This window comes from Gobio gobio (genome assembly GCF_949357685.1).
Source record: "Gobio gobio genome assembly, chromosome: 2".
In the NCBI taxonomy this organism is placed as follows: domain Eukaryota; kingdom Metazoa; phylum Chordata; class Actinopteri; order Cypriniformes; family Gobionidae; genus Gobio; species Gobio gobio.
This window is the reverse complement of record NC_137098.1, coordinates 51747626-51760091: the sequence shown is the minus strand read 5'-3', so window position 1 is coordinate 51760091 and position 12466 is coordinate 51747626. Positions and strand designations below refer to the sequence as shown.

At 34.5% G+C, this 12466-nt stretch overlaps 1 protein-coding gene across 1 annotated transcript; it reads left to right on the top strand.

Annotated features, from left to right (window-relative positions):
• The first annotated feature begins 8038 nt into the window (after nt 1-8038).
• Nucleotides 8039-12466, top strand: hmgb3a (high mobility group box 3a). Its single transcript, XM_079810592.1, has 5 exons — nt 8039-8085; nt 9948-10158; nt 10271-10407; nt 10665-10839; nt 10936-12466. The coding sequence occupies exons 2-5, from the start codon at nt 10009-10011 to the stop codon at nt 11116-11118; spliced, it is 645 nt and encodes a 214-aa protein (XP_079666718.1). The 5' UTR covers nt 8039-8085; nt 9948-10008; the 3' UTR covers nt 11119-12466.

Sequence of the window (12466 nt, the reverse complement as noted above, 5' to 3'; positions counted from 1 at the left end):
AAATGTCTTGCACAATTGACTTCAGTTAATAATTTATATGTTTGGTGGGCTAACACATGGATCTTTTATAGCCTGTCTGTTTGTGTGTAGCTACTCTTGCTAATTAAAGTTTTACAATAAAAAAACTTTTGAAAAATATTATAAAACAACAGTAATTCAGCCGTGAAGTGCAGTTAGCAAACCAACCGCATTAAGTCCAAAACCACTATTGGACAAATAAAAGCTAGTTAAAGGATTAGTTCACTTTAAAATGAAATTACCCCATGATTTAGGCTACTAACCCTCAAGCCATCCTAGGTGTAGCCTATATGACTTTCTTCTTTCTGATGAACTCAATCTTAGTTATATTAATAAATATCCTGATGCTTCCACGCTTTATAAATGGCAGTGAACGAGGCCCAAAAGTTTGAAGCTCAAAAAAGTGCAACCATCCATCATAAACGTACTCCATGCGGCTCCGAGAGTTAATAAAGGCCTTCTGGAGCGAAGCGATGTATTTGTAGAAGAAAAATATCCATATTTAACATGTTAAAAAGTAAAATATCTAGCTTCCACCAGACCGCCTTCCGTATTAAACTCACGAAGAAAGTGTATTGCAATACAAAATGTTCAAATGTTTACACTTCATCCAATGTCATTCATCGTACCAGTTACGCTTTTTCCATAAGTTCGGAAGCTAGATATTTTACATTATAACATGTTAAATATGTATATATTTCTTACACAGACGCTTCGCTTCAGAAGGCCTTTATTAACTCCACCGGAGCCGTGTGCAGTATGTTTATGATGGATGGATTTTTTGAGCTTCAAACTCGTGGGCCCTGTTCAATGCCATTAGGCTATAAAGATTGGAAACATCAGGACATTTATTAATATAACTCCGGTTGTGTTCATCAAAAAGAAGAAAGTCATATGCATCTTGGATGGCTTTGGGGTGAGTAAATCTTGGGGTAATCATTTTAAAGTGAACTAATCCTTTAACCCTCTATGGGACTTATTATGAAATAACAGCTAGAAAAAAAATTACTTTATATTTTACATATATTAAATAAGGCTAAAATCATTTTCCAAAATTAGTTTTGTACATCAGACCTTTGACCTTTTTTAGGGTGCCATCATTTATAACTGACTTTGCCCTATTAGGGTAAATTATTTTTGCAAAATTTTCTAAAATGCACACATTCAGTCACACACATTCAAATGCATTTCCCAATCTGAAAAATAGTGAAAAGGTCTTAGTGTTTTAAAAAACATTAAAAAGCTTTATTAACATTCCATTTAATCTTGTGCTACTATATTTCATTTGAAACTCACATGTAAAAAAATGTCAAAAGCTTGACAAATTCAGATGCAACTTCACTGCCTGGAAAGTATAGTGAAACCATGTCTTAGATTTAAATTTTTCAACTACTTTCCCAAGTGATTTTTATGATCCACTTTGGTAAAGGAAGGCATAAATGTATACAGTATTTGCATTAACTCTTGAGTTTTGTTCTCATTGACTTCAGACACCTAAGATAATAGCAAGTCAACTTCAATAATATGAGTAGAAATTAGCTCTTACTGATATCTGTGCTTTACTGCAAGTCAATAAAACAAATGTTATGTAAATTAAAAGAGCTACAGTGACTCATCTGGTGTGATCATTGTTTTTTACTTACTTGGATAATTTGAATAGCTCACTTAATTTGGATTTGTAGCAAAAACATATTTTGTATAATTATATATCACACTTCTTATCCTGAGTAATCTAGACAAGGCTTTGTAGACATTTGCATTTCCAACATACTATTTAAGTTACATTTACTTAAAATATTTACTGCTGAATTTGGCTGATGCAATGAACCCTTTTCACAAGGTGACAACGTATTTTTCCATATTGCAACATAAATCTAGAAATTTTTCTCATATTTCATATTTTAGGGTAATTTTATAACCCTATTGTCTTTGTTTCGAGGATGTTTGCTGCTTGATCAATATTATATTTAAATGAACATTTTGGCTCAACTTATATTGTGTACAACCACATACTGGGGGTAAGGAGATTTATAATTCCCAGAAAGCTTTGCGTGAGATTTAACTGGAAGAGAAAATGTGTTTTTAAGCAAGATAAATGAAGTAGAAGGCTTGTTATTATTGTTTAATAGGTTTTTGCCAACCCAAGATGTTATCTGTAATAGAGTGCTGCGGGGATGACAACATTTTGTTGGCCAAAATCCACAAACAAGTCAGCATTTTAGAACTTCCGGTTGAATCATAACAAAGTAAGTGTTTTTGTTTTTGTATATTAACAACCTCAAGATATTTACATTTTTTATTCAATGATATATGAATCGTTAAATACCCCTTGTGATTTTTTTAAGCTTTTGCTTGTCTTGAAAAAGACAGTTGCTAACAAGTGTTTAAACAAGTGTCTCTGTCTGAACAGGTAAACTCATCTCACTATAGTCCACTTTAACAGCCACATTGTGTTTATAATCACGCTCTTGCAAACTACTAAGGGGATAGTTCACCGAAAAATTCATAATTTACTCACCCTCAAGTTGTTCCAAACTATGAATTTCTTTCTTCTGCTGAACACAAAGGAAGATATTTGGAAGAATATTTGTAACAAAGCAGATCTCGGCAGCCATTGACTACCGGGGAAAAAAATATACTATAGGTTATCAATGGCTGCCGGGATCTGCTTGGTTATAAACATTCTTCCAAATATCTTCCTTTGTGTTCAGCAGAAGAAAGAAATTCACACAGGTTTGGAACAGATTGAGGGTGAGTAAATGATGACAGAATTTTCATTTTTGGGTGAACTATCCCTTTAGCTCAAACGTTCAGGGAAAATCTTTGTTAAATGAAGCCTGTAAATGTCATTGGAAGCTTGGTGATGATGTTTAACTTTTTACTGGTATCTGATTGTATAGGCTTCAAAATCATGTCATTTTTGTAAATGATCATGATGAACAAAACATGTAAGAATCATAAACTTTTTTTGATCACTGAGTTTTTTCTTTTTTTTTGTTGCAATAGGCTAATCCAAAAGCCATTGGAAAAATAATACTTGGTTTTTGTCGAGGGAACCAGGGTGATGATAACTTAAAAGTTTGAAAAATACGTCATCAGTCATCAGTGCATACGTCAACTTACTTTTTCTTCCAATCTCACTTCTCCTACTATACCTACTATATCTTCACTGTAGACTCTGTAATGTGCACTTTGATGTGGCAAATTTAGCATACAATGTAAAAAATTATCATGATTTTAACGGTAAAAGACTGTAAAAATGCTAGGGTGAACAGAAAGTTTCCGTACTATATGTGAATAACTCTAATAGATCTAACCTTACATTTAATTACATTTTACAGTAAGATACCGTAAAAATACAGTTTTTTGGAAGTGAAAATTTACAGTGAAAAACCATAAATTGACATTCCCAGAATTCCCTGCGTGACACTTTGCATTTGATGTATTTTCATTGAAATTATGTTTCTTATTTGTTATTTTTTCTAATCAGTTATGTACATTAGGGTTTTATGTAATATAATGTTGTTAAATTAATGTTTATTGCATTTTTTATAATTTTATGTGTGTTACCATGACAGTGTTTAGTGTTTGTGTGAATGAAACTGTTCACCTTCTATATTTTAGCATTGTCCTCCCTACAGCTGCTTGTGATGAACTGTGATTCATCATGTGACTCTCATCACCACTGTGATTGGTGGTTGACAGTATATATCAAAGGCACGTAACAGATGGGTTGGTAATTTAACATTGTATTAGTTAATGAAATGTGTTTATTTACTGTAAAAAAAAAATGATAGTGTACAGGTAATTATTACAATATAAAGCTTTATATTATATTGTGCTGTCCCGTATAACCTAAAATGTTACTGCTGTATTTTTTACAGTAAAGTTCTGGCAACCACACCTGCCGTTTTTTTACAGTGTACTGAATACATGTGATTAACACTGCATTATAATAATGTAGTATAATATAAAACAAAAGGTAATTATTACAGTTTGCTACAGCGTGTAAACAGTGCTGGATAGATTACATGTAATTTGGATTACATTATCAGATTCCAAAAAGTACTTGTAAGTACTTGTAATTAGATTATATTAAATTTTAAAATACTTGTAATCAGACTACAGTTACTTTTCTATTGATTACATGATATTCTCACAATTGCATTAGGGTAGAGTGGGGGGAAACGTATTTTTTTTTCAAAATAACCACTAGATAAAATCAAGATAAGTTTTTGTTGCTGCTATGGACTACTTTGACCAGAGTGATGTAGAGGTTTTCACTGCGAAGCTTACACTGGTGACATACCTGAGAAAAAATTGACTTCACGTTAAGTGACATAATTTTTAACAGTAAGGAAAAAGTGTTTTAAAGCTTGCTGTTTTGCAGAACATCGCAGTTTTATATGATATGAGAAGAGCAAGGCCTGTAGTTAATGAGTAATTGTTTATATATAATAATATATAATTGTTATATATATATATATAATATAATTATATTTTCAGAATGACATTACTTTTTTTTTCAAACCTATGTGGGGTAAAACGCCCCCAGGGAGCATTGCTTCCCACTATCATAAATACTGTAGTGTTCTGAACATCACATTCTTTGTTTTTCCATCAAATGTAATTTAACTAGGTTGTTGAATAAAAATATTTAGACTTTATATTTAAAAATTACCTCACATTAGCATCAGCTAACAATATTTTGATTTTCAAAATGGTTCATTAATAATATTCATATTTATCTACTGTTATTTTGGATTGTCTTTTTAATTTTAAGCTAAAACATGCTTGTACTCTGATTTTGCTGTAAACCTATAAAGCAAATTGCTTTGTCAGAGTGGGTGCATTTTACCCCATCTGTGCCCCCTTGGTACAATTAAAAAAAAAATGTATCTAATAACATGAAAACTCTAGACATTTTCATCACTCAAAAAAATGATTTTTCAGTTTTGTTCACTTTACCTGAACAATTCATGTTGAATTAATGCCATTTTGGCTATTTTTCATTTCAACATGATTGTGTCATGTTAAACTGACTTAAAACTGTCACTCGTTGGTTAAACATAAAGTTTTCATTTTGAAATAACATGTTTCAATCAAGTAACCCAAAGAAATAAGACTTTCACTACCCATCATGCTTTGCAAAGGGGCTGAATTCGGAGAGTAAATGTTTAAATAAAGTGCAATTTGATGCATTTTTAACAAGATGAGAAAAAGGAGAGACTTTTTAATGCTTAATGTTTTGTTATGTTGGTGTTTAAAAGTTTGTGTTATGTTAGTGTTTTTGAAGGTTACCATTGTGGTGAAGTGTAGAGCGTGTGCTTGGGGTGAGGACCTGCCAAATCTATTAAAGTTGTTTTAATAATATAAAGCAAGTTAATCATGTGGAAATAGTTTCCATGATTTTATTATGTTCATTCAAAGAGTAATTTTTTTGAGTGTATTTGCTGCCTCCGTAGTCATCATTGAATTATGGGGAAAAAGAGTGATATTCATTAATTTATAACATAGTAGTAACTTGACTAAATGGGATTCATTGGAAGTGATGTAAACATATCGGCTTAACATCAAGGATCAAATTTAAGATAGCATGATTAATTGAAGTTCAATAAAAAACATGAATTCAAGTTAAAAATAAGTATTTAAATCATGTTTAGTGAATGTTATCTGTTCATGTTAAATGAACACAAATATTTCAAGCTGGTTGAACATCATCCATTGTTGTTAAGATAATGTGGTGTAATCATGTGGAACCACTGTTCATCGATTAAATCATGTTCAACCAATGTGCTATTTTTTTGAGTCTACTTGGTTTATAATTTTTTGTCATTGTCACTGAAAACTAGGATAACTATTACACATTTAACTTTTGTTTCACAGAAAAAGTTACACAGTCCTTAAGGGGGCGTTTCCCCCCACTCTACCCATTCATAATTCATTGATTCTACTGCTTTGTTATATTTAAAATGTTCCTTTCCAAAAAATGTGTGAAAACACTGCTTACATATGTTCAGAAGGTCTTCCAGGTTTGTGGAATCACACACGCAGACCAGCCACTGGAAACTGAGAGCCACACAGCATTTGAACGCTTCATTTCGCTTTTAAAGTGTTTTCATTGCATCACATTGCAACATTGCATAACTAATCAGCTCCTTATGAACACATTCATTATTATTTGAATCATCACTCAGTGACGTATTACTGTCTCTCAAAGGCTTTTGTATTTCAAACATTAAAATGTACAAATTCATGTCATTTAATTTGTACATGCAATGCAGGGATTCCCCAACTTTTTTTTGTCAGCTGAACCTCTTTGCCTTAATATATTTACTTGAAGTAAGTTAATAAGTTAGTTCAATAATAAAATTACGTCAATAATAATAAATAATAATAAAATGTTCACGGTTGTCTGATGTCGGTAATGGTCACATGACATGCAGTTTAACAATATTTTTTGTCTTTTTTAGTAAATCTTTTGTTTTAAAAAAATGTAATATATCTTCTTTCTCTTTGTTTTTTATATCAATATGGTGCAAGATTATCCTATTCAAATCAATGTGATAAACGAGTTAGGTCAAAAGTCATCTATAAAGTCATCCGAATACATAAAATGAGTAGTCTAGATTGCATTACTAACTACAATTTGTAATGTAATTGGAATCAGAAACTGATTACAGTTTGTAAGTAACCCAGCACTGCCTACAAAATAAAAAAAGAAAGTACACATGAACCCTGCATGGTATATCATGATTCATAACAGGGCAAGCGTCTCCCTGGTGCATCCCCAAACGCTTTGCACTTGCAGGCTGCCTTATGTGGTAAATGTGATTTCAAGCTCTTCCCTGAAATATCTCACAGTAAACACTTTAAATGCATACAAAATATTGAAACCATCTATACCTGTCAGGGGCCTCCAGCCAAGAAGCCTGCAGTGTTCCCTACATCTGCCACTGTAGATGTAAAATCGCTAGGTTATAGAACAGTGCTTGTGTGTGTGTGAAATAAACAAAGATGTGAGAAAAATGGGTTACACTTTATTTGAATTTACATATTTGTAATTATATATTTAAGTACAGAGTAATATTAATAATTAGGTTAGGGCAGGATTAGGGTTTGGTTGAGGGTTAGGTGCATGTAGCCTATATGCATAATTTACTGTTATTACTATGATAAGTACATGTAACATATGTGACCCTAGACCACAAAACCAGTCATAAGTCACACGGGTATATTTTTTGAAAATAGCCAAGCCAACAATACATAGCTTTCAGGTGATGTATAATTCTCAATTTCCAAAAAGTTACCCTTCTGAGTGGTTTTGTGGTCCAGGGTCACATAACAAGGACGCTGTAAAATAAAGTGATACCGAAAAATGTGTCTTTGGTCCCTCATGGCACTAAAAGTACCGTAAACCTTATTTCAGCCTTGTTTTGTACATGGTTGTCTCGTTTACAATGTATTATGCACATTATGTGTTCATTTTAATAATGATTACGGATGTAATTAATTGTTATTTTGACGTTATATCTTGTGCAAAGCCTTTTGATCCAGATCCTTGCAGGAACCCATTCTTTGAAGTAAACTAATATGATGATATTTTGGTGGAAACCGAAATTACTCCAGTAGATTTTAAAGCATGGATGTACTAAAACAAAATACAAGAGCGAAGAAGGAAGGTAGGCTACTAGAACGACAATCTGAAGTTTATTCCTTTGCAGATTCGCTAAGCATCCTCTACAAAGTAAGCACTGACCCTAACATGAAAGTGTAGAAACAGAAGCCCAGATAAAGTTCTTCTATATGTAAGTTCTGTAAGCATCATGAAAAGTAAAGAGGCTGGGCATACGAAAACCCACGACAGGACCAATCTGGAAGAAGAGTCGCTAGATGTGCATGTAGCGCTGCCCAATGGTGAGGAATGGAGGTTGTTTTGAATCGGCGAGACTGCCTAGCCAATCAGGCCGGTCTCGTGTTGAGCTAGCGCGAGGCTGAGTGCATTGGGTTTAAAGAGGAGAGAGAAGGGAAGACAGTGGCGAGATTTCAATCAACTCAACAACACAGGTACGGAAAACCGTCTAATATTTAACACAACTTATTTCATTCACATTTAGCTAAAATATTTCATTTTATACACATTTATAAATTAGAAATAAAATAAAATGTGAAACTAACATGTATTCCCCCAAAGCAGAAGAAATGTTTTTTTTGTGTGTTTTTTTTTTATAAATTCGTTCATATGTGAAGGTCAAGAAGGAGCTATGCATATTTGCAGTTTGTTTGCCAATCTTTGTTTTTGTGTCTTTCTGAGGTATTTCCGATTTCTAATAAATCACAGAAATGTGTGGAAATAAAATAAAAATGTATTTGTATAGAGGTCAAACGTAATTTATCAGGTTTACTGTTATCAGCTCTGATTGGGTTTTCTTTTCTTTTAACTGTAAGATAAAAGTTATTAAACTGATTTTCCCCCGGACTGTATTCTTCACGCGCATCGCTGCTGAATATGGCTCGCTATGTCCTGTCTGTGAACCACCCAGCCTTCTTCTATACAGACCGATTTCGATGACATCTCCGCGTAATGTAATATATTGTCTGTGAGATCCTTCGTTTACGCAATTATTCTTTGCTCTCTATTTTATCATGTGAAATATGAACCTGTATAAGCGCTGGAAACAAGTTATTGCATTTTTCCCTTTCCAACTTAAACAAGCGCGCTTGCCTTGTATTAAAATGGCTGGCGATTGAGACCATTGACGAGCAGCTATTCCCTCACGCAGCAAGGACGGGATAATTTCAGACAGAAAACATATATTTTTGGTTCAAATTGCCCGTCCTTTTCGCTTTCGCTCTCCACTGTCTATCTCTATCTCTCTGTATTAAAATAAAGACAGTGTATAGCGATTTATCATCTTTTCCAGCTTGACAGTTGCGCTGGATATATTCGCATAGGCAATGGCTGGCTGTGCTCTTTGTTAAGGCAGCACTGCGCCAAGCGACAGCTAGGGCTCAACTTAGAAAAACAGTTAAATACAACAAAACACGATCTGACAGCCTTTTACAGTCAATTTAAACTAAAAGTACAACATTTGTTTTAGTTGATAAATATGTTTTTCTTTTAATTAAAGCCCTTGGGTCGCTAGAATCGTCTTTTAAACCCGAGGGGGTGTGTATTGCTTTGTTGCACGGTGAACCCATCTGTTTGCTCGCTCCGCAAAGAAGCCATTTTAATGAATGAAGAACAGCAGCGCAAGGCAGGGCTTATACCAGTTACTATATATACCAGTCTCTATATGCTTGTAAACAGGCAGAACACTGTAAAGGATAGTTTTAAACCACGAGCAGTAATTGGTTTCAAGATAAAATTTTAATAAGGTATACAAGATTGACCAAAATAAACAACACTTTCTGTCATGAGAACGCATTCACGTGAAGGATGTTGAATAATTTCTTTCTGTTTTGAGTAGCCACTTTTATAGGCTACCACCGCCATCACACACTCTGACATATAACCTAGACTGTGTATGAAGGTAATTTATGTCTGCAACAGAGTAGTCCAAACTTTTGCTAATAATAACAACAATCAATAAAATGTGTATTGTTAATTATTAATGCACCGTAGCCACAAAGAATATGGTGGTGGCACATTATATTTCCCAAAAACGGGCAGTGAACACAAATCAGTCTCATTAATAATCAGTTCACATCCCCCACGAAAGAAGGACGGGTCTGGAATTCCCTTTGTGCATCATCTTAGTTTAATAAGCCCTGCACCCCACTGGTTTTTAGAAATGTTGTACCATCTAAAATACAAAAGCACAATGAGTGGGGATGAGTTGTTTTGTGTTTTGACCAGTTTTTAATAGCAGAAAAGGTAATATTCTTATTTACCGTTGTTTTAATATTCTTTATTTCTATTATTTTAGATAGAAAATACAGAACAAGAGAAGACTTTAGAGGACTTAAGCCCCTCTTCATTTAACGAAAATGGCAAAAGGGGACCCCAGGAAGCCCAAGGGCAAGATGTCTGCTTATGCCTACTTCGTCCAGACATGCCGAGAGGAGCACAAGAAGAAAAGCCCTGAGATTCCAGTCAGCTTTTCAGAGTTCTCCAAAAGATGCTCTGGAAGATGGAAGGTTAGATTTGCAATGAAATGCTCTAATATTATTTGACTCAAATGATTTAAATAAAGCAATGCAGAGGTACTCTCAAATTCTCAGTGTAAAATTCTCTTGATTTGTTGTGTAGGCGATGTCCGATAAAGAGAAATCCAGATTCGATGACATGGCCAAACAGGATAAGGTGCGTTATGATCAAGAGATGATGCACTACATGCCTGGAAAGAGAGGCAAAAAGAAGGATCCCAATGCACCCAAGAGACCACCGTGAGTAGATATACCACACATTGTATGCATGCAGTTATTATGAAGGGTATTTTGTTGATTTGACGCTGTATAGACAGGATTTCAATTGCTATCCTGTCGAATACATTCTGGTGTTTTAATTATTGTCAAGGGGTATAAATGACACCCCTTTTAATTTAAATTATTTTATTCACAGCATATCATTCATCATCATCTTATATCATCATCTTACCATTTTTGATGAATAATTTTATGTTGCCACCTTTTATGATCAACAGCTCTGGATTTTTCTTATTCTGCTCGGATCATCGTCCTCAAATCAAGGCTCAGTATCCCAGCCTGGGTATCGGAGACGTGGCCAAAAAACTGGGCGAACAGTGGAACAGCCTCACAGATTCCAACAAACAACCTTACCTGATAAAGGCCAACAAGCTGAAGGACAAGTATCAAAAGGCATGTCTCGATCTAGATGCTTCAATAGTTTTCCACCCTGCAACATATCACAATTCCAGTGTTTTACAATATAACAATAATTGACTTTTTGTGCAGGATGTTGCGGACTACAAGACAAAGGGCAAGGTTGGGAGCGTGTCTATGCCCATGGCCATGGGAATGATGGGGAATTGTATGGCTCCAAAACCCATGGCGAAGAGTAATATGGATGATGAAGATGATGATGAGGAGGAGGAAGACGAGGAAGAGGATGACGATGAATATGATGATGATGAATAGACTGTCATTTTTGTGCGTTTGATCAATTATGACTAATACCTATTTCTCCCCCATTGAAGTACAGTAGATATGGAATACACTGGTGGTCTTTCATAGCCAGATGTTGTTTTAATAGAGGTGGAATTTTTTTCGTACTGTTGGCGAGAGACTAAGGGGGCGTTTACACGACACCGTTTTCAGCTAAAAACGGAAAACTTTTTTTGCGTTTTGGCCATTTACACGACAACGCCGTTTTGAAACATTTGAAAAGTTTTTGAAAACGATAACGTTATTGTCTCTGTGTAAACTACAAAATCGCGTATTGTGTGTTCAGTCTATAGGCGCTTCGTGTTTCTTTACAAAGTGACATCGCCAACTACTGGCCTGGCATGCATAATGCAGCATGTTTAGTTGTTTTCGCAGATCCATGTGAACGGGGATCATTTTGACAACGTTGTTTCCTGTACGCGAAAAACGCAAAGGAAAACCTTTTCCGTTCACTGTTGCCGTGTAAACGTACCCTAACTACCACAGTTTCTTACCTCCAGCTTTGTGTGTGTGTGAGTGCATGTGCACAAGTGAAGCTCTCACTTCATCATGGTAGCCCAGTGTCTTCCTAGCCCATGTTTGTATCCTTTTACCAATTGTATAACAAAAGGCCTTTAAACAAGTACCCTTTCTGTATATGTAAATTCCTGTCCTATATTTTTCTTTTTGTTTAAGAGGTTCCTGAGTGTGTAGCTCCTGTATATGGTTGACACTGAGTAGATATTGTTTATGATTGTAATATGTTGCATGTGGAAACGTGTCACAGTTTTGTATACTGTGCACCGATATCAGACATTTCATGCTGAACCGTTTCAAGCTTCCTTTAACTCGTCCAGTTTAGGAAAAAAAATCTGTGCAAAAGAGCAGTTGCCACCAGCACGTCAGTTAGTCCTGTTGCAGGGGTGTGTGCTATATGTTGTTTACTATATAAGATATTAGCGCATACAAGATCAATATAGGAAAGATATTTATATTTTCTTTCCTATATATTAACTGTTGTGTGATCTAGGAATGCACCAAAACAGAAATACTGAATTGTGTAAAATGTGGTCAAAATGTTACAATATGAACTGCAAGGACTATTGACACTATTGAAATATGGTTTTAAAAAGTATAATGTTAGCATTGGGGGGAGAAAAAAAAACCCTGATAATATTGAAACGCAAAACATATTGGCCGATTTATGGTGCATTCCTAGTTTGATCCTTATTTTTGTTGAATATAAAGTAAGAAACAATGCTGATGATAAATCTGTACTTATCTGTATCTATGATTTTCATTTTATATGTTTGAGGTTTGCAATTAAATTGAAACATTTTTA